Below are 26362 nucleotides of genomic sequence, written 5' to 3'. Positions count from 1 at the left end.
CATCATTTTTATTCTGTATTTTGTAATTGAAAAATATTAGTTTGGTAAAAAACATAACAAAAAAAATTAAATGATACTGTAGTACAAAAACACAATTTTAACAGAATGTGCCCTTCATTCTTTGGTATATCAATTCTGGCTAGGCGCTAAAAGGTTAATTTAAAAAGACACAGTTCTACTGACCGAAGTGAAGACGAATTGCACTGCAGTAGGTCGATCAGATATGTATACCTGCAGTTTTACAGTGTTAATAACAAGCTGCATGGATTGGTTAGGATTTCCACTCCTTTTTCGTTGTTCTTTCCCATGAGGGTCTGTGCCTCTACATGATCTGGGATATATATTTTTTTTCTTTAGTATTTGCAGCAGTCTTGATTTAATTTGTAATGCGTGCCAAACTGTAACCAAGAACTCCACAGTGTCCAGATGTGACCCTCTGTCTACAATTACACACTGTCTCCGCTAGCGACACCAAGCTAGACCACATCCAAGCCTAAAACAGCACACAAAGTGCAGCCTGCCCTGCCTTCTGGACTTCACTTTCCACCACAGTACCTTGGCTCTAACTGCTAGATCTCCCTACGCCTCAGTTATCACTGCTATTCCACACTGGTTTCATGTCCCACCATTGTTCTGCTTGTTAATGAACCTTTAGTAGCTGTTTTGTTTTTATTTAGACATGGTTCATCCTACCTTATGCTCCAGATTGCTTTGCAAAGCTCACTATGATGGCACCTCCTGACGGTTCGCCCAGCCTGCTGTAACAGGACTAGGAGTGGGTCTGAGAGGGATGGCTCTCGTATTACCGCAGTTACACATGTGGGTGTTCAGGTTAAAAAGGGGAAAACATGCTGCTGTATTTTGTCTCTAGTAAATCTTGACCTCAAAAGTCTTTATTTCTATATATTGCCTCTGTGACTGTTTTAAAGAAATGTTTGGGTGCCTTCTGTGTAGGGTTGGGCAAAACAAAATAACAATTCTGAATATTATGGCTAAAACCTTCCTCTTTTAATTTTTAGGATTTCTACATAGCGTATAGCACCACCTGGTGATCAACTATTGTATTGTTAAAGAATTCCCATGTTTCCATTAAAGAGGATAAATCTGCCCACCCCAATGCCAAGTCTTCAGGAGTCATTTGTTCTGTATGCTTGCATCACTACAAGTTCTGTTGATCACAAGTTTCCCACAATTATGAAATCACAGTTCACATCTTGTTTTTCTTTTGCAGGGATAAAGGTCAGATGACAGAATTGCAATGTAATTGAAGGCTTAAAGTAGCATAACTAAGTATTCAGAAGTATGCTAAAAATAAAACAATAAAAAAAACCACTAAAGAATTAATCAAGTACTGTATATGCTTGCCTTTAGTGTCTAATGCCAGATACCTCCCCAGTTATGGAAGACCATATCAGGGATTCCTCATTAAGATAACTAGAGGAAACAAACTGAACACCATCAGCTATTCTCTATCCCCCATTCCCTAACATTTCAAATCTTCAAGTGTTTTTGGTAGCGCTTTCGATTAATGGTTTTGTGAACATTTTGAGACCTGAAGTAAATACAAAGTAACATTATGGCACAGGCAATTTCCATGTAATTACACCCTTATTCCCCCAGGGGTTCTGAGAGCAGGACGTGTTCATAGTCACACAGTTATTACATGTATATGTATGCTAGTCTAAAGTGCTACTGAGTTTTTATGCTTTATATTTTATTTTGTATAATTCAATAAAATACATGAACATACAATACTATAAAAAAAATCAAAACATTAAAAATAATTCAACCTTCTCCATTGCTCGTTTAATACTATAATTGGATATTCGTTCCTTTAAACACATCACAAGGTTCAGTTGATTTCTCTGCATTTCAAAACTAGTCTTGTTCTCTCAACTTTATTACATTAAAATTGGACTCCACATGACAAGAGATAAAAAGGCAATGTAATCTTGTAATGTGCCTTTGATCTTATTCTTTGTAGACGGCGCACTTCAAATGGGACAGTCCTGTCGAGGTCTCTTTCCATTGGTACATTGGAAGGCATTTTAAAATGCCTGAATTGCTCATGTGCTTTTCTACTTCGGTGCAATAAACGGATCTATTGCTTTAGTTACGCAACAGCGCCATCTGGTGGAACCTCGAAGTACTTTCAATACATGTAAAATATGGAGTGTTATCAATCTCAGTTTATACATGAGAGTGTATAGAAAACGCCTTACAACTACCTTTACACAAACACGGGGTGAAGATAAGGAGGATAGAGGGAGCGCAGCTGGACAGGAGCTGAGTGATCACAGTAAGGTTTAAAGTGAGGAATGCTTCAATCTTACTGCAAAAGTTAAATATACTGCTGCGGTTACTGATGCAATTTGTCAGACTACCGAAGTCTAGGAGGCGGGATTCTGTATATTACATAACCTACTGTTCAGACTTTGAACACTTGTGCAAAAGGTTGGTAAAATCTAGACGCTCCCTAAAAGTCGTGAATAGAAGACCCTTCAGTTTGCTTAGAAATAAGCGCACATCGCCAAAGAATCATACACTGGCTGAAAGACTCAATACCAAGTAGGCTGTACTGTTGGCTGGGAAACTTGCAGTAAGTAGAGCGTTGGGTTTCACCGAGTGAAGATTTTAATTTGGCTGGTAGACAAGCTGGCATCCGTTAATATGTACAATATCACTGATTGGAATGAAATCTCTCTCTTTTGTTACTTTTCCATTAGTTTAAAGCCGATCTCGTGAAGTGTTTTGTATCGGTTTCTAATTTCACGGCCGCTACTTCTTGTTCTAAATGTGAATGCATTTGGAGAATTTCCTGGTGTTGTTTTGCCTTATACTGTACATGTTACTGCAATATATCATGCAGGTTAGACTACACATTAAAAAAAACAGCTACAGACAGGAACGCAGCATTATAATCTTCAGAACTGATGAGTGTTTATTGTATGAAGGGGGGTTGGTTTCTTGAGGTAATAGAGGTATGACACAGGCCTAGTTTTTGGGACGGAACCGCATAACAGTTTTTGGGATGTTCTGCTCTTACAGATGGAAGCCCAGTTTCTAGATCCTGCTCAGTTTACCATAACAATGTACAACAGAACTGGATTGTGAATTCATTGAAGAGTAACCCTTAGTACATGAATTAAAGTTATTTTTTGATTTTTTTTTAAGAAACAGAAATCTAATTAAAATGTTTTTTTCAAAAAAAGCTTATTTCTTTAATAAAATGAAAAAACTACATTGCACTGAAATACATGAAACTGCAGGTGTTTTCCTTTGTTAAAGGTTAATATTTTGTCAATATATATAGTCATGCGTTGGGGTTTATCAGACCTCAACATGAATAGAATGGTCGAGTTCAACATATTTTATTCACAGATCACACCAAAAAGAAGAAATACAGCTAATAGTTGAGGGGCACATTTTTACACATTACTACTTGTACTTTGCACAAGAATGTCTGTAATCTGAAATTTGTGTTATTTATTTTTATCTTTGCATTTCGTTTTATAGGTTACATTTCGTATTTATGAAAAACACGGGGCTCTAGTTACTGACCATTTCTCAGAACCACTCCCTTTATTATGTAAGACTACACAGTCTATATACCTGGCAGTAAAACACCCAGTTTGAACTATACCTTACCGCTGAAGATCGACTGGTGTCCTTCACTCCCTCCTTTCACCCGGCGGACCTAAGCACTGGCTGTTTCCAAGCTAGAGTTCAGCCTGACCAGCAGGGGTCGCTGTGTGGTGACGCAAACGTGATTTATGCGATTCAAAATCAAATTTGGCTTCATGGTTTACCTGTGAGGACAAAAACCAGTCTAAATATCGTGAAGATTTGACCTTTACCCTGTAGATCTAGTAAAGCATTATGCAGGTAGTTTTATTTTTGCTGTAGTGCAAAGGTTATTTAGTTGAGTAACAAACTAGATAAAACTGTTAATGTTTTACACCTAGAACTGAACAACATGGAAAGCCATCCCGGGACAGTGTTTACATGTCCAAGGAATAAAGCTTGTTTGGGAGAACAGCAGATATCTTTGTTTAGTTTAGGACCAAACACATCTTTTGAAAGAAACAACAACTGGTACTTTTACAAACCCCAAGCAAAATATTATCTCTCTTGAGTACTCTGAGCTGTTTGGGACTGGAGAACCAAAGCTTTTATAAGTGTACATTTAACTAACCCTCAATATCCTTGGAGGTTCTTGAATGAAAGCTCTCTTTTTCTCCGCCTCCCTTTCCTGTCAGGTGCTGTTCTGGGAACGCAGGGTGAGATGGAGAATGTGAAGAGCTGGGAGGGTTCTAGGTGCTCCTTCGGCCAGATAAAGGGGGTGCCTCTGCTGGAGCCCACCGTACAAAACTGGGAGTTAGTGGAAAACTTCAGAGCACAGCCAGATGACCTGCTGATAGCCACATACCCCAAAGCAGGTGAGAGGAGGGGAATGAGGGTGGAGAGAGGGCAGGAGGGGACTAGGAAGCAATGTGTCATGTGCTCATCAGTGTAACCCGCTCTATCTGCACAGGCACCACCTGGACTCAGGAGATTGTTGATCTGATCCTGAACGACGGAGACGCAGAGAAATGCCGTCGAGCACCGACACACAAGCGCATGCCCTTCCTGGAGATGTTCCCTGTCCCCCCCTTAGAGTCTGGTCAGTACTCGCCTCCTTCCCCTTCCTCAACAATCGTTTCGATGCCTGGGGAGGGCAGCTTCACAGTTCTTTTCAGACTGAAACCTCCAACAAGTACAAGCCACACAAGCATCTCAGAGAGAAGCTGTATAACCTAGAACCAGGGTGGGGGTCTATTCCTGTTTGTCCAATTCCAATTCCATTTCCCATTCCTTCGAAGGAATTGGAATTGGGAATAGATATTTTAGAGACATCGTAATTGTTGGGATTGTTCAACTGCTTTCATTTGAAGTCAATTTAATTGACTAACAGCAACTTCAAAGTAATTTGTCACCACTGTGAGAAGCTCATTAACAGAATGCTGCTGATTGCAATTTTGATCAGTGATGGAACTGATTAAAAGGGAATGGGAATTAGAATTGGGAATTGATTTTAAAAAGGAATTGGAATTGAAAAACAGGAATTGAGTCCGGCCCTACCTATAACTCTCGTTCTCTTTCTGTCTTCACTCATTCTTCAGGTGTCAGTCAGCTGGACAAGATGCCCTCACCTCGCGTCATCAAGACCCACCTGCCCATTCAGCTGGTCCCCCAGTCCTTCTGGGACAACAATTGCAAGGTAAGGGGAGCCGAGAGAGACCTCACCCAACTCACTGTGCCACTCCTTTACATTCAAAGAGCATTCTAGAGAGATTACTTTTGGGTTTGTATTCCCAATGGATTCCAAAAACAAGAATCCACTACCAGTGCAACAACATGGAAACTGTTACACCTTGTCTGTTTCAAAGGTCAAAGTACTGTACTGAAAAAAAGATTCATAAATCAATAATACACCCAACTTGCACCCCAGCCATATACAAGGGTTAAAGTCTCAGCACTTTGGGGCATTATCTTTGTTTCACAGACTTCTCAAAAGTACAGAATGCAGACACACAAGAGAATGCATTCTTACAATAGTACTACTACTTTTTTATATAGCACCTTCCATGCACACATCTCAAGGTGCTTAACAGAAATTAAGCACAACCATAAAACATACAAAAATACAAGATTAAAATACCATTCAATAAAAAGTATTATCCCCCAAAAAAGTATAAACTTAGTAATACAGTACAGAAATGTTAATACAAAATAAAACTACAGTCAGTATTAAAATACCAAGATTAAAATAAAACAACAATGCTATTAAAACTAAGTTTATAATGAATAAAACCAATAGTATCACATAAACTACATAGCTATTAATTAAAAAATGCCACTTTATAGATTTCAAACGTGATTCAGAGTCCCTTCTTGATTTTGCCTGTGGGTTCCATTAGGTGCATAGGTTTCTAATGCCCTGTATGAAGTCTTGCTCTACTAACTTGCTGCAATCCTCCATCCTGGGTTCTCAAGGTGTGATGGAGTGTATGGAGTAAGCAGCTCAGCCAAACAAGTGGGAGCTAAGCCCTTTATAGCCTTATAGGTTAATAATACAATTTCACTGGCTGCCAATGCAAATCAGCCACCCCCTTGTGTTGCAGGTGATCTACATGGCCCGCAATGCGAAGGACAGCGTGGTGTCGTACTTCTACTTCGACCGAATGAACCGCATCCAGCCTGACCCCGGGCCCTGGGACCAGTACCTTCACAAGTTCATGCATGGACAGCGTGAGTGCACACTCTCTGAGGGGGCGTCAATAAACACACATTCTCTGCAGGGGGCGTCAATAAACGCATATTCTCTGCAAGGGGCGCCAATAAATGTGTATTCTCTGCAATTGACAATCTTTTCCTGACAGCAGGGGAAATGATAAGGTGATGGGAAGCAGTTTAATCTACATCATTGAATCTAAAGTAGTATCTGCAGATCTCTGTATTGAAGTAAGAAATCAAGCAAAAACTGTGAAGCCCGTCAGCTCAGGAAAAAGGGGGCCCGGTGATAATGGTGCTGGTGCTAATATAAGGTTACACAATGGATTTGCAAGCCTTGGTTAGCTCTCCTTAAATCTATGGGTCTTATTTACAAAGCTTTATGACGATGCTTTGTAAAACCAATGTTGTTCCAGTGTGCTGTGGCTACTGGTACGACCACGTGAAGGGTTACTGGAGGGAGAAAGAGACGAAGAGGATTCTCTACCTGCTATACGAGGACATGAAGGAGGTAGGGAGGGAGTGAGACTGTTGTTTGTGTCTGCCCAGTTCTTAAGGACTGTTCATTACACTTTCAAGGGTCCTTGCAGAATTGCCATCGCATTACACATTGGTGGGAGTGGTCTAGTGTATTCTCATATAGAAAAGATGAGGTCCTTTTAAGTTCACTCAGTGCTATGCTGACCTGTGCTGTAATAATTAGACATGACTACATTTAGGTAACAAATATGCTATCAACCCACTCTCTGGAATTACTGTTACTGTTGTTGTTTCATATTTTCAATTTCCTCTCAGATAAAATGTATTATATTACATGCCTCTTAAACTGGGATTTTTAAAAGCTTAACAAGGGAAAGTTGAAAACCCAGCCTGCAGCCTTTCAATTGTGTTTCATCCCTCCTCCCCCCCCTCTCTCTCTCTCTCTCTCTCAGAACCCTCGGGACGAGGTCATCCGTGTGATGCGCTTTCTGGAGCACCCGCTGCCTGATGACATCATTGACCGGATCATTGAGCTCACTTCCTTTTCGACGATGAAAGAGAACCCAATGGCAAATTACTCCACCATCCCAGACAGCGTGTTCGACCGCTCAGTCTCCACATTCATGAGGAAAGGTACTGGCAGTGAGACAGTAAAACAGCAGGTTCCAAAGGTCAATTGTTTTGGGGGGTTTTTACCTCCAAATTAAAAGTCACCTGTTATCTGGATCTGAACCAACTTATTATGATGTTATCTTTGGTAAGGTAGCCCAAGAGTGGTGTAGATTGAGGACTGTGAAACAATAAACGTTTGGGATGTAACTCTCTATGGATCATACTTGCAATACATAGTTTTTAATTCCAGTTTGGTATTCATGAAATGCTTTTGTTTTATATAAAGACTTACAGCAGTGTGCACATGTATTAGAACACCCCATTGCTTTGATTTGTTGTACATATGAAACCAAACCACTGGAATTGAAAAACTTGGAAAACTGTCAAAATAGGCAAATTAGTGATTGTCTAATTTAATTGACGGCTTTAATAGGCCACACATCCAATGAATTTAAAATAGAAAGAGAAAAGGAACACAGTCACAAATGGTCAAATGCATGAGACTTTTTAGAAGTTTAAGCTGTCGAATTAAAGCACAAAGTGGTCTAACATTTTCACACGAGTGCCTCTTGTTTCTATATCACGGATTACTGACCGAAAATTGAAATTGTCGCACCCAGAGGTTTTCATGCAGGTAGGTATATAAAGGATATAAATGACAAATCTTGAGGTGTTCTAATGAATTTGCACTCTACTGTATATAAAGAACTTTACTAGTTAGGTCATATGTTGTTAAACAATGCTCTCCATTTAGACAGCAGCGTTCATGATGCACCGAGATGAGCTGTTGGGTTTGCTTGTCTTCTTGTTTTAGGGGAAGTGGGGGACTGGCTGAACCACTTTAGCCCTGAAGAGAGCAGGCTCTTCGACGAGCACTATGAGAAAATGATGTCTGGAACCTCCATTCCATTCCGAACCCAACTCTGAGGGACCGTCCACAAACTCTACCACTTCAAACTCTGATCTGAGAGACCACTGTGAACCCCGCTGAAAAAACCTTAGGGACCATCCACAAACTCCAGCACTTCAACTCTGATCTGAGAGACCACTGTGTACCCCACTGAAAAAACCATAGGGACATTCCACAAACTCCACTCTAAACTCCCATCCACTTCCCTGATTTTCAGAAGCATGCTGAAATTGACAGATCAAATGTAATCTAAGATGGGTGTATGGGAGGTAATAATAACGTTATATTTATTAATCAGATATTTGCAGTAATAACTATCTTTTGTATGTTTTTATTGTATTACTATTCAGCTTAGGCTAGGCTACCCATAAATAAAGTATTGGCAGACCTTGGCATTGTGTTTTTATCCCATCAATATCTATCTTTCTATCTATTTATCTATCTATCGATAAACACAGAAATTAAGAAACACCCGTCATATCAGTGTGAATAGGTTGTAAGGCAGCCAGGCGCTGATTGTATTTGACAAAACGCTTGAACAGTCACTGAGAGAGGTGGCAGAAGTGTCCATTCTTGAAATATTTTAAAATAAACGTTAACTATAAACAAATCCAATGGATAGCTTGTACTCTGTATTTACTGACGTGTGCAAAACCAATTACCCCTTGTACACTTTAACCCACTGAATCACTGCTCTGATAAAATGAACTGAAATAGCTCCTGCAGTATGTGGTCATGTCCACTAGGTGGCACCTGAAACACGCTACTGTATTTGTAAAAAGGGACAGAAATAGTTATAAAAGTTAAAAAAGATAAAAAATAATACAATATAACGTAATGAGTTGAAACATTTGCTTAAGTTACTGTGCACTGTGTTTACCACAGGTACTGTAGTTTTATCAGTATCTCCACACTTCAAACCTGCTTGTCACTACTCCTTACTGTGAGTTGCATTGACTTCAGCTGCTGTTGACATCGTCAAACTCAGTTATAGAAGTCCGATAGCAAAACAGGACTGACATCGACCAGGCTGATGATGGAGGGGGGTTGGATAATTGACCACACACTGAAAGTACCACAGAAGCATTGTAAGCGGTGTCAAACAATACATATTTTCACAACATACACTAATCATTTCAACTTAATTTACCCTCTTTTTTTAGCGGTTTTTTTTTTTTGCAGTGTTTTAACAGCATACCCCAGTTCCCGCCATTTTTTTTTTTGTATTTTTATTTATTTATTTATTTTTGGAAATAGGAAATAGTAAACTCTTAACAATATTTCACAACATTTTACATACAATACACACTACACAATAATTTGAACTTTTTTTTACTGTTTTTTTTTTTTTTTTCGTATTTAAATTGGCGAAACATTCAATCTTTGAACTACGGACCCAAACAATTATGAATTTCCAAGACTCACAGAAAATAAACAAAGTACCAAAAGAAAACAAATTAAGAATCTTATAACTGAAATAATTATTTATCACTAGACAAATTAGTTACCTGTCAATCTCTCAGCTGCCCTTACAACAGTAACGAACTCTCCCAGTCAAATCATTAAGATGTCAATCATAACGGTTGTCTATTATGATTGGTGGAGTGGCCAGGAAAAGGCGGGTACAGAGAATCTGCGCATCAGTGTTCGTGAAAATAATAATAATTTTAAAAAATCTGTAATGCAGATTTATATATTCAATTATGTATTTAGCGTGTACAGTAGCTAAAGATAATCTTTTTTTTTTTTTTCAAAGAGAATGTGAAGAAAACGTTTAAGATATTTTCTTAACCGTCTTTATTTTATTTTTACTGAAAAAATACCTAATGAGCAGAATATAGGTGTTTTATCTTCATCTTTGTCATGATATTTATTTATTTTCTGTTTCAAATCAAATTTCATTACACAGAGTGGGGCCCTCACTGGTCCATGCATCAGCCCAGCTATGGTGATTGTAAGCTGCCCACTCTATGTCAGCATGGCTCCAAACACAAAGAACAACACTAAAGTCAAATATAAAACCTAAATGTCTGATGCATTCAGTGCAAGGGTTATTGGGATCAAAGCATAATCTGATTAATAGACTTCCAGATACTCAACTCTGCAATAATAGTTAGAAAAGCTTTTTCTATGTATGTATTTAAATTTTAAGCCCTCTCTTATGCAGAAATGTTCACATTAACTAGTTGTGCATGTCTTATAATTGTATAGTAATGGATTAGGGAGCAATATTCCCAGATGTTCTGTTTGTCCTCTGATGTTCCTGGCTCCCAAAATACCATGCAAATCATCCTTCTTTAAGGAAATGGACAAGTCGTTTAGCCCTTTTCCTCTACAATCCAGCAATAATCAACTGTTGTTTGTGTTTCTGCATGTGCTGTGATATTAATTAGGTACAAAAACATAAAAACGAACTGACAATATCCTTGATTCATCATGCAGTTTGGTTCTGTATATACATAGGTAGTTTATCCAAACATTAAACCCTCTATTCTATTATTTAGAAATGCTAAAGGAAACTTTGTAAATTCAATGACAAGCATTTCCATTATAAATCCATCTCAGTGATTATGTGAAAGAATTCTAGTCGAAAGAGAAATGTATTTGTGCATATATAATGCATCATTTATCTTAATTGCTAAATTTACAATATTTTTAGTTTGGTGTCCTAGGAGTAATATCCCCAAATATACTGTTTCTGGCACCTTTTGGCTCAGTTTTCTCCACTGTCAAAGAATACCCCTCCCCCCGCCCCCACCTCTCGCCCCTCTTTTAGTATTAAAAAAAATACCACTGTTGAGTGTTTTATAGTTATGAATGCTAATCTCCAGTATGTATAATTCTGGTGCATTTTATTATAATGTGGTAGAGAACCAGTAGTATTTTAATCAATTCAAGAACTAGTGCTGGGATTTCAACATCGGAAAAGCTGATGTCAAATTATTGAAAGTTTGCCGGGACAAGAAATCATATTATCGGTCAAAGGGAGAAACCTACTGAAGATAAATAAAATAAAATAAAAACATCACCAAAAAGCATGACGACAGCTGCTAACGGTTGTAATCACTGTCATTATTAATGCAAAGCACACTGCCCTGCTCACAAACATTGCAGACTGTCACGTGCTTGGGGGCTCAACAGAGGCTGCAGTTCTTTAACAAAGAAAACAAGACGCTGTAGCACACAGCACTACACTGTGATTGGCTGCAGCAAAGAGATCCAGTTCTGCAAATGACTTCATGGCTTAGGAATACTTGGAAACACAATACAAATAGAGCTACTAGAAAAGCATGATAAACTATTCTAAGGTGCAGTATAAAGAGCTTGGTATAGGAAAGTATGATATGAAATGAATTGCTTTAGTGATCATCAGGCACTGATCATTTTGCACAGAACAAACATTAATATAATGGATTTCATTGCATGCAGAATTAATTTTCAGTAAACCATTTCCTAATGACCTACAAATAGAACAACATACTTGAATATTACATTTAAAACAAGATAGGACAGGAAGACATTTATATAGCTGAAATGTCTGTCATACAGTAAATTGCAATAATAAGTTATGTGTAACTATTCAACAGCAAACTTATATAGGAGGTATCTGGATAAGAAAGTTCCGTACTTTGCATCCACTGCAGTTCCATCAGCCAATGATTTATAATGACAGTGGCAAAACTATGGCTACACAACAGGTGTGTCTGTGCGTGTGTGGGTGTGTTTGAGATCAAGCTTTGATAGGTGGTTGTTTTTGGAGAGTTACCAAAAACTCTCCACTTCCAGCTGTCTCAATTTGAGGTCTGCTCACCCCTGGCTGTTTTTTCCATTCTCTCCCAACACCCCATTCCCAATTACACTCCCCACCCCTGACTTTCCACCCAGAAAGAGAGGCTCGGTGCAAGGCAGGGGAGGGAGGCTGTGTCTGGAACGGAAGCTGATTGGCTGAAGGGGCGGGGCTTCCATGCTGGAGCGATGGCTGAAAGATAACACCAGCTGTAGGATGAAGCTTACTGTCAGGGGTCTGGAGAGTGTGGAAGGACTGGCTGGAATGAAAGCATGAGAACGGAACGCTTTGCTGCAGCTCTCCCAGTTGAATATTTGACTGATGAACTCTGAGAAACATCTCGTACAGGACAGTACTGGAGAGGAGTGCCAAGAAGCCTGTTTTCTGGGGCGTCAGACAGCGTTCCCCAGAAGAATAAGGAACCCTACATGACGTTTGGCTGTTCTCTCTTGTTTTTGTTTTTTAAGGAACTTGAAGTAAAACAAACATTGCTGCTGGTGTTCCTTATCAGCTTGTTATTTGCTGACTTGGAACCTTGCCATCAACCTGCAAGGTGAGAGAACGGTACCTCTGAAAAGCTGAAGAAGTGCATTGTGGGCCTCTGGCACTAATTATTCATATTCATTACCAGTAAAGCGATTCATGATCACTTGCAGATCACTTTAAAGAACAGCTTGACTGACACATGCTGTCTGTCTTCAGTAACTGTCAGATACAGTGAACTATACTCTTATGTTTGCCTCTGCACTAGAGCACTTGCTTATCCACTAACACCGATCATACATTGAGGACCTGCTGATTTACCGCATCTACCTCCTGCATCTCCCCAGAAAGACTGGCAAGCAGAATGCTGCAGCATTCCTCAGAAGCGGGATTGGTTACCCTGCCCCGCACCCTGGCTATCTGGCCCCCTCTAGACTTTGCGCTGGGTGCTGCAGCTTGCTGTGGGGCCTGTGTGTTCACCAACCCTCTGGAGGTGGTGAAGACCAGGCTGCAGCTCCAGGGAGAGCTCAGGGCCTGTGGATCCTATCAGAGGCACTATCACGGCGTCCTGCAGGCTCTGTGGGCTGTTGCCAGGGCCGATGGGCTGCGCGGCCTCCAGAAGGGGCTCTCCGTGGGCCTGCTCTACCAGGGCGTGATGAACGGGGTCCGGCTCGGCTTCTACTCCTATTCTGAGGCTTCAGGTTTCACCAGGGCCCCTGGGGGCAGTGTACTTGCTGGGGCCACTGCTGGGGCGCTGGGGGCCTTTGTAGCCAGCCCTGCCTACCTGGTGAGTGCCACACATCATTTTTTTTACTTTTAAAGACCGTTTGACTGGTAAATACCAATCTATTTACCAGCCTCAGCCTCAGTATAGCTGTCCTTGTGCTACCTTAGCAACATATTGTAACATATTATTGCCCTGTACCATTACCAGTGAATTAGGAGGCATGGCTGTGCTGTACACTTTTACAACAGGCAGACTTTAGCACATGATAGCAAGTTCACTTTGGCCCTAATGATTAAGCTACACAGGTTTAATTTGTAGCTGAGATAGCAGAATGGCATTGCAAGGTATAGCCTTTGATCTGTGTTTAACAAGCCCCTCACCCCCTCCCCTTCCTCTAACATTTCAATGAATTTGTTAAACAAATCAAACCTTTTCATAAACACCGTAATATTGGGCGCCACTGACACAGCTTACTGTTTTCCAAAGTGTAGAAGATATGATATTGAAGATATGATATTCATTCGGGGCAGCAGTGTGGAGTAGTGGTTAGGGCTCTGGACTCTTGACCGGAGGGTCGTGGGTTCAATCCCAGGTGAAGGACACTGCTGCTGTACCCTTGAGCAAGATACTTTACCTAGATTGCTCCAGTAAAAACCCAACTGTATAAATGGGTAATTGTATGTAAAAAAAAAAATAATAATGTGATATCTGTATAATGTAATATCTTGTAACAATTGTAAGTTGCCCTAGATAAGGGCGTCTGCTAAGAAATTAATAATGAAAGATAGTCATGAAACTGTTCTAGACAGTTTAGAGCTACAGTGTGCTGCAAGACGTTTGTTTTCTGTCCCACTTGTGCAGTGACGTTGGATGGCGAAGTTGCTAAATGTCCTGTAATTGGGGGATTTTATTCTTATTCAAGATCAACAACATGCAGTCATCTGCAGTGCACGCACAGTGCTCATGTTGTTGGATTATGCCAGATGAGAATGAGAGCCAGTCTATTTATGAGCCTCTGATATTTCACACCTCTGTTTACAGCATGTGTGAATCTGTGTCAGAGTGAATCACTTAATGAACACAATGTAGAAAGTTACAAGTCACGTCCTACTTTGAATACTACCCTTGTTTATATGAACTGTAGTATACTCGGAAATAGTATTTATACTTTTAAGGGGTGCATATGAATAGTACCCTTTATATATCATGTGTCAGAAACGAATCAGATTTTAATGTAGCATTTACTGTAGTGTGTAAATTCCATGTTAATGGAGAACTTGAAAGTGCTTAAGAGAACTTGAAATATACTACTGAGTTGTTTTGTAAAATTAAAATGATATTTGACTGATTATAATCATTCTATAATAGAATGATTATAATCAGAATAAACATCTAGCTTCTAAAACCGTCTGACGTCCTAAAACCATTAAAAAGGATTTAATGAACTGCAAATGTGATTTCAGCTAAACTGGCTTTAAAAAGATGGCCCATTATCCCTTAGAAAAGTTGACCACAGTATTTCTGCACATATTTTTGCAGTTTTCCCATGCTTTCCCCCTGGTTATACTCTGCATTTATATGCCAAGTTTATTAACATGCTTTACCATAACTTGCTATGCTTTGCCTATCCATTATCATGCTTTCACTATGCTTTACTACACTGTGCTTTTACTATGGGAAACTTTTATAAGGGACCCCACATACAGAAAATAACCCTTTCATGATAACCTTGTGTTTCAGGTGAAGACGCACCTGCAGGCCCAGACAGTGGCAGCCATCGCCGTGGGGCATCAGCACAACCACGTGGTAGGAGAGCCAGGCAGCGCCAAGCGGGCTCATACAGAGGGGGGGACAGACAGGAGAGATGCACCCCTTTTACATACAGAGAGGCACCCCTTTTACATACAAACACCCGCACGCAACTCACACACTGTGTCCAGAGGCTGCCAGTGAAGCAACGTGATCTGCCTGGGAAGTTATAAATCATAAAGGTCACTACAGCTGTGGCCAAAACTTTTGCATCACCCTATAGAATGAACTAATCTTGCTTCATAAAGCTGAATAATGTTACGTTAACGTATTGAATTACACACCGCTTTGTTGTTTCCCATATACATAACGAAAAATGTGACATTTTAAAATGAAATGCTGTACTGCTATTATGGCTTCCGGTAGACTTTTGCGATATCATTTTATTGTGTCTCAATCCTAAAATTCTAGGTGATGCAAAACTTTTGGCCATAGCTGTATGCCAAACAAAACACTAGGACGTTCCAGCACGGCTTATTTTGTAAGTGTCATTTTATGCAAGGTAGACTGCCAACTGACAAAACTTCTAGACGTCTGCATTCAGTAAGTCAATATGTACAGCTGACCCTGTATCTTGTGGTATGAGAGTGTCTTCTCATTTCACACTGTGGGTAGACAGCTTTGTTGTCCTCTTGTCCACACAACATATACCACAAGAGACAAGGTCAACTTATATAATAGTGTCTACTATAGAGGCATGGGGTATCGAGATAACAATAAATACAGGCTTGACTTTGATTTATTTATTAATCCTTTAACAAGGAACAAACCCATTGAGAGAGGCCTCTTTTATAGAGTGTCCTGAAACAGGTAGCAGTCATTTCACATCCCTAAAAATAACATCACTCTAAAAGACAATCTCATCATACATTGAATCTGGGGTCAGAAACATTAACACTTCGATAATTCAAATAAATGTTAGTCATTGCTCTACATTTAGCTGATACATTTGGGTTATTTATCTGATGCACATCCTATCATATCCCGAATACTCTGGTCCAGACTATTCCATGCCATAGGGGGCGCTGTAACTAAATGCTGATCGGCCAACGCAGGACCTTCTCCAAGGCATTTGATAAATAAGTGTAAGGCTAGATTATAAACTGTACTTGGGAGCCTATCTTTAATTCAATTTGAACTTGTGAATCAAGCATTGCTGCAGCTTATTGGAGCTTCACATAGATATGTTTACTGGACCCAAAATGATTCAGCACCTCTGGTGTAGATGGGAAAAAGCCCATGTGTGTGTGACTAAGAGAAACCTGAAAGGCAAGCTTGTAACTGTTCCACCCACATACTGTTCCTGGACTGGCAGCCTTTGACTTTGGCAGACTTTGCTAGGTAACCAAGTCCTTCTATGCAGTGGAAGGGTTGAGTGTCCCAGTTATTGCGATAGCCCAGTTGCTCAAGAATGCATGAAGTCAGTAGTTTATTCCCAGTCCCCAGCTGCCCAGAACTGCCCTGACAGTTCCTGCTTGCTGCACGTACCCTGTTGTGAAAGTGCAGCTCAGCCACTGAGAGGGAGGGAGAGAGAGGTGTGGGAAATTCCAACCAATCAGAAACAGCTGCACTTTGTGCAGAGTGTTCTGCCTGGATACACAGCTTCCACGGGGATGGAATCTCACACAGTGACCCTTGGAACGTTGGGGGAGAATTCCTTCCACTTCCAGGGTGTTAAACCTTCCCGATTGTTCTGCAATCAGATAGTCACGCTGGGATCCGGGGAACGCTCTAGGAATAGCAGAAAAACTCAAATGCAAATCCTGTTTTTGCATTCATAATGCTAGTCAAACTAAATCGAAATCAGCAGTAACCCGTCCTTCAGTGAAGTTCCCACTCCACCAATGGTATTGCAGTGCCACTGTCTGCATTATCACTGAGGAGCATTTGGCATGCCCTGCCCCTGGCATCTTTGCACACAAGCGCATGGGATCAACGACACTTCCAGTGTATTTGAACCTGGTTGTGTAAAAGACAGATTGATCGATTCATTATTGCCGCTGTTCAGGGGGCAGAACCAGTGACCTCAGCGTTTGGTTTGTTTGCAGTTTGGCCGAGGTGCTGTGTTTAATTGCAGGGTTTTTTGGGGGGTTTTTTTAAACACAGAGACTCAGTATGAACAGGGCGATCTTGCTCGGAAATCGCTGAGTGTTTTTGTGCCATTTCTCAAGGGCGCTCGTTTCTCACTTCTCAGTTGCAATATGGAATATACTAAGTTAAAGACTGTGTCAGTAGATGTTAATGCAAAGCTCAGGGAGACAGACTCTTTAGACACTGGCACAGCCTGCAGTGTTCTAAGTAACGGAGAACTTGGCAGGAGGCTGGATATTTGTTGTGTATTTGGGTCAGGCAGGTGCGTGAGAGAGTGGCACGTCCGCACATCAAAAGATAGGACTGTGACTGGCTCTCCACCGTCAGGTCAGGATCACTGGCGCAAAACACATTTCAAACCTGTTCTGTTACAGGCCATGCTTGGCATCAATATGCATTTATGCAATTCGTCATTATCGCTTCCTTTTCCGATCCAAAGATAAATGCAGATCAAAATGCTTGGCCCCCATGTATTTTGAAGTCTGGTTTCAGCACATAACACTGTGCCTCTGTCCTCCCCAGGGCGTATCCAGTGCCTTTGTGAGTATCTACAGGGCGCAGGGGATCGTGGGGCTGTGGCGGGGGGTGAATGGAGCCGTGCCTCGGGTGATGGTCGGCTCGGCTGTCCAGCTCGCCACCTTCTCCAGTGCCAAGGAGTGGGTCGTCAGCCAGCAGGTGAGTCCACCGAGCTGAGCAAAGACCGGGTCATAAAGTGACCCCAATCCTGGGCTGTGAATAATTGGTTTAAACCTCCATGAAGTGGAATGTCAGCACCATCACAATGATGGACCGTCACAAACCTTCTCCAAAAAGCTGAACTTACCAAGTACAGCTATGGCCAAAGGTTTTTAATAATTAACACATTTTGCTTCATAGTCGAATGAAACCTGCTGAATAATGTTACGTTAACATATTAAATTGCATACCGCTTTGTAGTTTTCCATATACTTCACGAAAAATCCTAAAATTCTAAGTGATGCAAAACTTTTAGCCATAGCCATAGTGATGGCTTTCCTTAGTCCAGTTTGAGTACTTTAAAAAAAAAAAAAAATGCTGATTTACGTCATACAAAACGCAAATGTGAAAAATGGTCTGAGCTCAAAGAAAACTGCAAAGTGTGCTAGCTTTACATTCCCAGTATCTTACCGTGAAGAAACCCCTGCAGAACCATGAGCAGACGTGGCTGTCTCGTGTCCTAGCTGTGTTTACTGCACAGTCACCTGTTTGCTTTTTTGTTCTTGTTCTTAGTGGTATAAACAAGACAGCTGGCTGGTGGCTCTCAACGCAGCCATGCTCAGCGGGGTTGCCGTGGCGATCGCCATGACCCCCTTCGATGTCGTCAGTACGCGACTCTACAATCAGCCGGTGGACAAGCTGGGCAGGGTGGGTATTCAGCAGCACCCTCTCCTCTCTCCTTTCAATTCATATCATTTACTGTACTGCATACAGACATGTGCAGGGCTCCAAACTAGCAGAGCCACGACACAGTCCTGGATTTCACTACTACCCTCACTCAGGGATACTGTTTCAATGACCAGAGGGTTGATGGTAAATTAATTGCTCCTTCTCTTATAGCACTGTGAACAGCTCCCATTAGTAAACCTACAGCCTCAGGTGGGATTTTTTCATGCTGTGGTGAGTGGATCAATTGGGAACATTTCCCAGGGTCTGACTGGTTCAAACTCCTCCCTCATCGGGTCATTTAGTAACATATCTATACAAGGAACGTTGTGAGACCCAGGACTGGGGGAAGGGTTAGTGTGAGTTTCAAGCCCTGTATGTGATAGGAAACGTTATTCCAAATACTATGCTCACCAGGGACGTCACTAGAGATTCATGGATAGGGGGGCTAAGCCTCTTTTAGGGGGGTCTGGGCATACTCCCCCAGGATTTTTTTTAAAGCCCCTAAAACGTCTTTTCATCATGTATTTTTAGAGTAACAACGGGTGTAAAATCTATCAAAATAAGGTTATTTTTGGTCAAGGTTGGCTAAAAGTATACCTGTCTCATAGTTTGTGTTAGACACTGATCTAATATGACTTACTTAATATGACATGCTCCCTCAGCCTCCAGCTTCTTTCCCTCATTCTTGTCTGCTGTGTTTTGACATGTATTGTTATTAAACTCATATTCACAATAACTCAAGGCTTAATAGGTGATTAATCAGTTTAAGTTTTAATTTGTTTGTTTGAACTGGTAAAATCTTCATTTCTCACCGGACTGGCCTTCGGCAGAGCTGCTGGCACTGCCTCTCTTGAAGAATTTCCGTGTATCCATCTAACGTTAGTCGTTAGCTAGCCTACAGTTGAGAAATTGAGGATAATACAATGACATTGTGATCAACAATATGTCACCTTTTCTACACATGACCTTGTGATAATTGTTTTGCAATGGCCTACTGAATGAAAGCAATTGAGTATGAAAAGATATGTGCATGATGTTACGTCATCTGTCTCATTTATAGCCTGGCACAGATAGCAAAACTACATTAAATACAACGTTAATTAGATATCATCGCCACGTAACTTATGTCGAATTTAAAAGACACCGTTAACGTTACCGTTAGCTAGCTCGCAACGTCTGTTACACTGTAACTTACAGGCAGCCTCACATAAAAACGCATTGGCTAACAAAGCTTTGATTATGACCAAAGTCTATAGTAGTGAATACTCTCTCTCTCTCTGTTCTAACTTACCACAAATTCACATCGTAGCCTATCTGCATGAATCCGTCCTGTCAGAGCCTTTTCCTGTCCGTTTGCTGTTAGCTAGCAGACTCAAGCCACAGGAGTAGCTAACGTAAACCAAAATGTTATTTACAAGTAGGCCTAACAGTCACTATTGCGTGCTCCAGCCTCTGCAGCAGCAGCCTCCCCCAGGTCCTAGTGCCCGCCCGGTAAGAAGTTTAAGATGCGATGGAACGGTTCACGAAAAAAAAAAAATCACAGAGAAAATATATATATATACATATCAACATAGTTTCAAAACTGAATATGCCACAAAGCACATGATTCAATGATAAGCAAGGTTGGGGTCAATTTCTTTTTTTCAGTTCCAATTCCAATTCCAGTTCCTATTTCCAATCAATTCTCAATTCCAATTCCTTTTTCAAATCAATTCTTAATTCCAATTGCCACTGTGAGGTCATTTTAACAGCATACTGCTAATTGCAATGTTGATCAATGATGTGTTGGAATAGATTAATAGAGAATGGGTATTGGAATTGAAAAATAGGAATTGACCCGACCCTGATGATAAGCACATAGAAACGAAGCCACCCTCCTCTTTCTTCACACAGGGTCAGCTCTACCGGGGGTTCCTTGACTGCTTTGTGAGGGTGTCCAGGAAGGAGGGTCTTGTGGGGCTCTACAAAGGAATGGGGCCCTCCTTCGTGAGACTGGGTCCCCACACCGTAATCAGCATGCTCCTCTGGGACCTGCTCCGGCACACAGCCTTCCAATACGAGGGCTGAGGGAGCGGGACTGGGAGCAGCAGGGCGCGGAGTTAATCACTGCACAATTCCAGGGAGGGCGTGGCTAAGATACCTGAACGGGAGGAGCTTATTACTGCATAACACCAGAGTGGGTGGGGCTGCTGTTAAACATGGCAGATTATTTTAAAGGGCCAGGGTTGAAATGCACAAGGGGGGGGGGGGGGGGGGGAGAAACTGTAAGAGAGGTTGGGCTAACTGGGAGCCCTGCAGAATACCTGGGGTGAAGCGAGACACTCCTTGTGGACAGGTCCACATGGAAAAGGAGAGGTACTTTACAACCAGCCGATAGCTGATAAGCCCCTGAACTCAAAATTAGATCTGTAGTTATTTCCGGTACCAGAAACACCATCTGAAAATAAGGAGATTTAATGGAAGTTGTTGTAGATTCATTATCCATCTAGTGTTGAGAGTAGAAGAGCATTACAAAGTGACAGCTGTATCTCCACAACAATCAGGGAAGATGTGAAAATGAAAGGTAATGAAATGGGCAGTGTTCAAGTGATTTTAGATAAGAAAGGGGTGGTGGTTTACTATAAACAGTGTTTACACAGAATAGACTTGGTGGAGAGACTGTCCTTCAGGGGAATACTTTGATCTGAGGCTTTTTTTCCTGTTTTTTACTTTGCTGAATGTAAACTGAATGAATAAAGATTGTAATAAATAAATGATGTCGACACACACAGCATCATGTCTTTCTTTAGGGCTGTGATTCAAAGGGACTCGGAGGTTATTCGCACCAGTCTGGAGCTCTGACGCAACTGTTAGGGTCAGCCATCAATCACCAGCATTATGGGACGCACGTTTACTTATTGCATAGTGACTGCCCTCTTGTGGTACACGGTGAGATTGCAGGTGTGCTGTTGCACTGCTCCATTCAAAGCTTGGAGCAGTAACTGAAGGTATAAATACAAGGACTGCACATGTTTTCTCGAGTTATCTTGCCTTCCAAGTAAGTGGCTTAATGGTAGGTAGGTATAAAACTGAGGGTTAGCGTGTCGAAGTATAAACAGTATATTAATGGTACCTTTTCAGTGTTGATAAGTATCTCCACTGATGGCTTCACTTGCATTTAAAACTAATGTGTTTTCATCCACTAGGGGGCGCTCTGTGGACGCATTTCCACAAACGGAACCGTACGTGTTGCAATACAAATGTAATGTGGACTTTGCCTTGTGCTGTGTTAACGTTACCAATGTGGTCTGATGCATTACAACAGCTACACTATTTAAAGAAACGGAACACACCGTAGCATAATTGGTCACAAAGATTTCCCGGCGCCGATTCTTCACAATTATCCTGATAGTGTACCTCTCGTCTGTCAGGTACAGAGATAATCTCCATTCTGCTGGTCGCATACGCAGCTAGTCAGACATGGTGACCTTTGAATCTGAAACTCAAACACAGCGGCAACAGCGAGTAGGGTTAAATACAGTACCCGACTCTGATTGAATCATACTTGTTTTGTTTTTGGAAAGTGTGCTCTATCGTCGGAATTGACCGAGGCTTTGCAAGAACCGGGAAGCCAAGAAAATGTTATCTTTCATTCGGTCTTGGCTCCCGGGCTTGCCCAGTTTCCAATGGAGTATTCTCAGTACCAACCCCATCGACAGCGTACTGCAAGGTAAGACCTCACCGGAGCCGCGCTCTGATCCATATAGCATCTAGGATGGTTCATTATTCAGTGAAGTGAACGGTTGCTTTTTCCATCCCCCGTGTTTCAGGTATGACCGGAGCCTGCGGTATCTCAGTCCTGTGTAATTTAATGAGAGTTTACCTGTTCATAAAGTGCTTGAGGTGAGTCCAAACAAAACCACTGCAAACATTTAGTAAGAGAAACGGACGCGTTAGTGACCAGTGCTTCTGATATAATTAACATGCCTTCTAGTTTTTGTTCCGTTTCCATACTCAAAACAAAACTACAACACTGGTGTGTTTTAAATGGCCTCGTCTGGTGGTAATTCCGGCAATGGACAGCACTGGTTTATACTGGTCAGAGCTGGTAGTTTACTGGTTTTCAAATGGTAATGCCGGTTCAAGAAAAAAAAAAATTAAAAACAGTGAATTCAAACTCCCTTTACTCTGATTTTTTTATATATATTGTTCCTTATCCAACTAGAAAAGAGCTTGAAACACTGTAAAATATATTGATTTATTGATCAGTCAATAATCAGATAACATTTACAGTTTAAAAACTCAAACATTTGAAAGCATTGTGAAACATTTTGTAAAGCATTAGCTGTTTTTGCATTACACACACAGAACAGGATGAGGGGGTAAGAAAGAGTGCAGTCTAAAATAAAAACTTCAGCTGTGCAAAACTGTTGGGAGATGTCTTCACAGGACACCTCTATCCTGAAGCGTGTGCTGTAGATCACGCAGGCTCTGCAATGTCACGGCTGGTAAACCCTGACTTCCTGTCTGCCTTGTGATCTCAGAGACACTTGAATACACTCTGGCGTTATCTAGCTTTGTTAAACCAGATGCTAAAATATAAAGCTCAAAGAGAGAGTACTGTTAAAAAATAAAAAGCACAACTTGTGTGAGTCAAACAAACCTGAAAAAGGCATCATGAGCCGCACCAAATAAACCAGGGCATTCCTTCCGCTTTCCAGAGTAACCCAGCGGGGTATACAGGGAGCGCATGCCCCACACCAGGGCAATGCTGAGTGCTGTAGAGTAGAGAGTGTTGACAGTGATGCTGGCTGTGTTGTTTCAGTGACCCTGAGCGGCTCAGCGCACAGAGGGACCGGCTTCGCTCCTCTCGCTTCTTCACAGAGATCCTGCACCTCTGCGTTCTGTCAAGCATCCTGTCTGTGGTGGGGGCGCGGGTGGGGGCTCTGGTGGTCCTGGAGTTCTCTCTCAGGGCTGTGTCTACGATGCTGTCCACTAGGAAGGTAAGGAGGTCCGGGGGTGGCGAGACTGTAATACCTGCGGACCAACATGAAGGAGAAGGTCTGCATCTCATTATGTTGTTGTGTTTTCCAGGGCAGTCAGAACAGCCAGTTGTTCCTGCTCTGTCAGTACTCCCTGGGCTGTGCGCTGACCAGCAGTCTGAGCTTCCTCCAGGAGGGGGCGCCCCACCGCACGCTCAGCCTGCTCCTCGGCGCCGGGCTGGCAGGGCTGCTCACGTGGCACACCCAGGCTCTGGTGCGGCATGTGGGCACCATGTACGAGCTGCACAGCAAACAGCGCTACTGTGGGGTCTGCATCACCCTGCTCACCTGCTGGCACGACATCCCTGCCCTCCTCACCACCGCGCTCAAGATCACCTTCGCTGTGGCTGGCATGGCCGCTGTCTACCTCATCAACAAGGACTTCCTGTCCACCTCCGAGGCTATGCGCTTCTGGACCCCACTGACCATCTGCTACACGCTGCTGGTCATCTACATGCAAGGTGAGGCTGCTGCTGGCCACACAGGCTGACAGCTTAACTTTATCAGCCCACGCTGAAACACGGAGGGCTGTAGGTTTTCTCAGCTTAATCAATAACATTACAGCGAATTAAGGCACTTTTATCTACTGCAGGGCAGGCATATTATAGAGTCCAGGGATGGACTCTATAGCAGTTTGATCCATTTCTAGTTTTAATGAGAGTTTATCAAGACACACCTGAGCTTGTTTCCTATACACTGGGACTAATCAGGCTTGTATTAAAACCTGGACTGGGTGAAACTGGTCAGTTCAGGCTTTTCAACTGACATCACAGTGCATGGTAAGTGTTGACCTGCTGTGAAAGGTACCATAGACAGGTAAAACAGACTGGAATGCATGAGTTGAAAAGCCTGAAGTGTCCCCAAACTGTCCTAGTGTACATGGAGTGAGATGACTCTTCTAGTCGCATCCACCCCAGCTCATTGAGAAATGCTCTCTGTTGTTTGTGTCTCAGAGGAGCAGCAGTAGAACCCCAGCGAGGAGATGGCCCTCCAGACGGTGTTTGTGCGCATGGGCGGCCTGCTCATCCTCATGCTGACTGTGGGGAAGTGGCTGGATGTGCTGCACATCCTGGTGTCTCTGCTGGGGGAGGTGTGGTGTCTGCTGCGGGCCAGGGCCATGCTGGAGGTGTGCCGGAGCCAGGTAACCACAGGGGAGCCCAGGGCGACACGCAGCGCTGGAATACACAGACATATAGGGGCTATTCAAAACTCAATGGGGTAGTTCAGACGTGATACGTCTGAAATTAAAGATGAAAGCGCAATCAAAAAGATGAGCTTTTGCACAGATGATCATACCAATGGGTATGATCATCATAATTATAGCTTTCATAGAGTGATCTGTACGAGAACATGTGTAGAAACGCTACGAGCACTGTGAGCTTTATAGCAGTAGTCACTCTATAAATAAATTAATGTTTTAAATGGGGTTTCACCCCCCTGTGTGCATCTGTGTTTCAGGACTGCTCTGATTCTGAGGGGGTCTACAGGAGAGGGGCTGAACGATGGAGTCCAAACACAGGGTCACCCAGAGGTCATTCCCCCACCATTGAGGCCAGCAGCCAATAGGAGCACACCGGAGAGGGGCAGGGACACCCCCACAATGAGCTGACATGCAGAATAGCTTACAAGCTACAGCAAATAGCCACTGTGATGTGAGATAAAATGCCATGCATATAAAAAAAAAAGGAGGAATATTTTTTTAATTAAATCTTCTATTGTGTTGTCACGAGCAGAAACAGTGTGTATATGAAGATGTTTGCATTCAATGTGTGGATGTTTTAGAGGTCATAATTTGCTGTATAAATATATTGTATATATTCCAAATCATAGTGTTGCACAGCATACCTATGTCTCAGGTAATGGATTTGTCATTGATAATACAGTGCCACCAAAATTATTCAGTTACCCTAAGTTTTAATAATTAAACTCTTATACAGTATTGTATATTAATGTACAAAAACACAATCTTTCAAGCTAGAGCCTTCTCCTTTTAAGAAATAATTCCTTATTAAAGTGTAATACATTTTTAGTGGACATTATGTGTACCGTTACACACAGAGTTCTACCAGTACATGCAACATCTGTAATCAGCAACAGCTTAGTTTGGGCTACAGCGCTATACTGAGATGTGTCCAGCAGAGGGCAGCATTGCTGGGAGGATCTACTGGGAAATGAGTTCACAAACATCAATTGATTCACACCCAGCCTCTGACCATGGAGCTGGCAATGCAGTCTGAGCATGTGGCAATCTAAGCACCTAATCAGGGCTGGGCCCTGAGCTGTACCAGGGAGGTGATACTGACAACAATACAGTTTAGATACAAGTAGTGCTGTTATCGGCTTTCCCTCTGAATACACTGGGTACACATTCTGTATTGGTGAAAGGTAGGGCAGAATAAGGCCTTCTGCATATCTGATTTTATCTTTTATTTATTTGTGTGTTTTACAGTTCAGTTTCTTTGGGATGGGAAGTCTGCAAACACCAAATTATGTTGAGCTACAATGTAGAGTTATTTAAGTTTTTAAAAAAGGAAATGGACTTGAAAATAATTCCTGTATAACAACATAAATTCAGGAAACATTAAACTCAGATATCCGCGAACTCTTTAACACCTCTCCATCCCCCACACCCACTCCTGCTCCAACCCCTACACCCACTGCACCCCCTACTAACTCACCCTCCTTCTCCACCTTCTCACCCCTCTCAGACTCTGACCTCTTCTCCCTGCTCAAGGGTCACAAACCCACCACGTGTGCCCTGGACC

General features: G+C 41.9%; 3 protein-coding genes across 3 annotated transcripts; all 3 read left to right on the top strand.

Moving 5' to 3' along the window:
- Positions 1–2443: 2443 nt before the first annotated feature.
- On the top strand, positions 2444–8667 carry LOC117425388 (sulfotransferase 1 family member D1-like). The gene is made up of 8 exons (XM_034042282.3): positions 2444–2599; positions 4260–4439; positions 4535–4663; positions 5163–5260; positions 6165–6291; positions 6690–6784; positions 7206–7386; positions 8180–8667. The coding sequence occupies exons 2-8, from the start codon at positions 4286–4288 to the stop codon at positions 8290–8292; spliced, it is 897 nt and encodes a 298-aa protein (XP_033898173.3). The 5' UTR covers positions 2444–2599; positions 4260–4285; the 3' UTR covers positions 8293–8667.
- Positions 8668–12228: 3561 nt separating this feature from the next.
- Positions 12229–20833, top strand: LOC117425383 (solute carrier family 25 member 34-like). The gene is made up of 5 exons (XM_034042273.3): positions 12229–13332; positions 15013–15078; positions 17695–17847; positions 18421–18555; positions 20470–20833. The coding sequence occupies exons 1-5, from the start codon at positions 12910–12912 to the stop codon at positions 20641–20643; spliced, it is 951 nt and encodes a 316-aa protein (XP_033898164.2). The 5' UTR covers positions 12229–12909; the 3' UTR covers positions 20644–20833.
- A 933-nt stretch (positions 20834–21766) lies between these two features.
- LOC117432027 (transmembrane protein 82-like) lies at positions 21767–25494 on the top strand. The gene is given in 6 exon segments (XM_058993282.1): positions 21767–22285; positions 22386–22458; positions 23381–23558; positions 23650–24058; positions 24551–24738; positions 25056–25494. Coding segments are annotated over 6 exon segments (1047 nt in total). The 5' UTR covers positions 21767–22194; the 3' UTR covers positions 25164–25494.
- The last annotated feature ends 868 nt before the right edge of the window (positions 25495–26362 follow it).

The sequence above is a fragment of the Acipenser ruthenus genome, chromosome 20, assembly GCF_902713425.1.
Source record: "Acipenser ruthenus chromosome 20, fAciRut3.2 maternal haplotype, whole genome shotgun sequence".
In the NCBI taxonomy this organism is placed as follows: Eukaryota; Metazoa; Chordata; class Actinopteri; order Acipenseriformes; family Acipenseridae; genus Acipenser; species Acipenser ruthenus.
The sequence above is the reverse complement of the archived record's forward strand: the minus strand, read 5'-3'. Positions and strand labels throughout refer to the sequence as shown.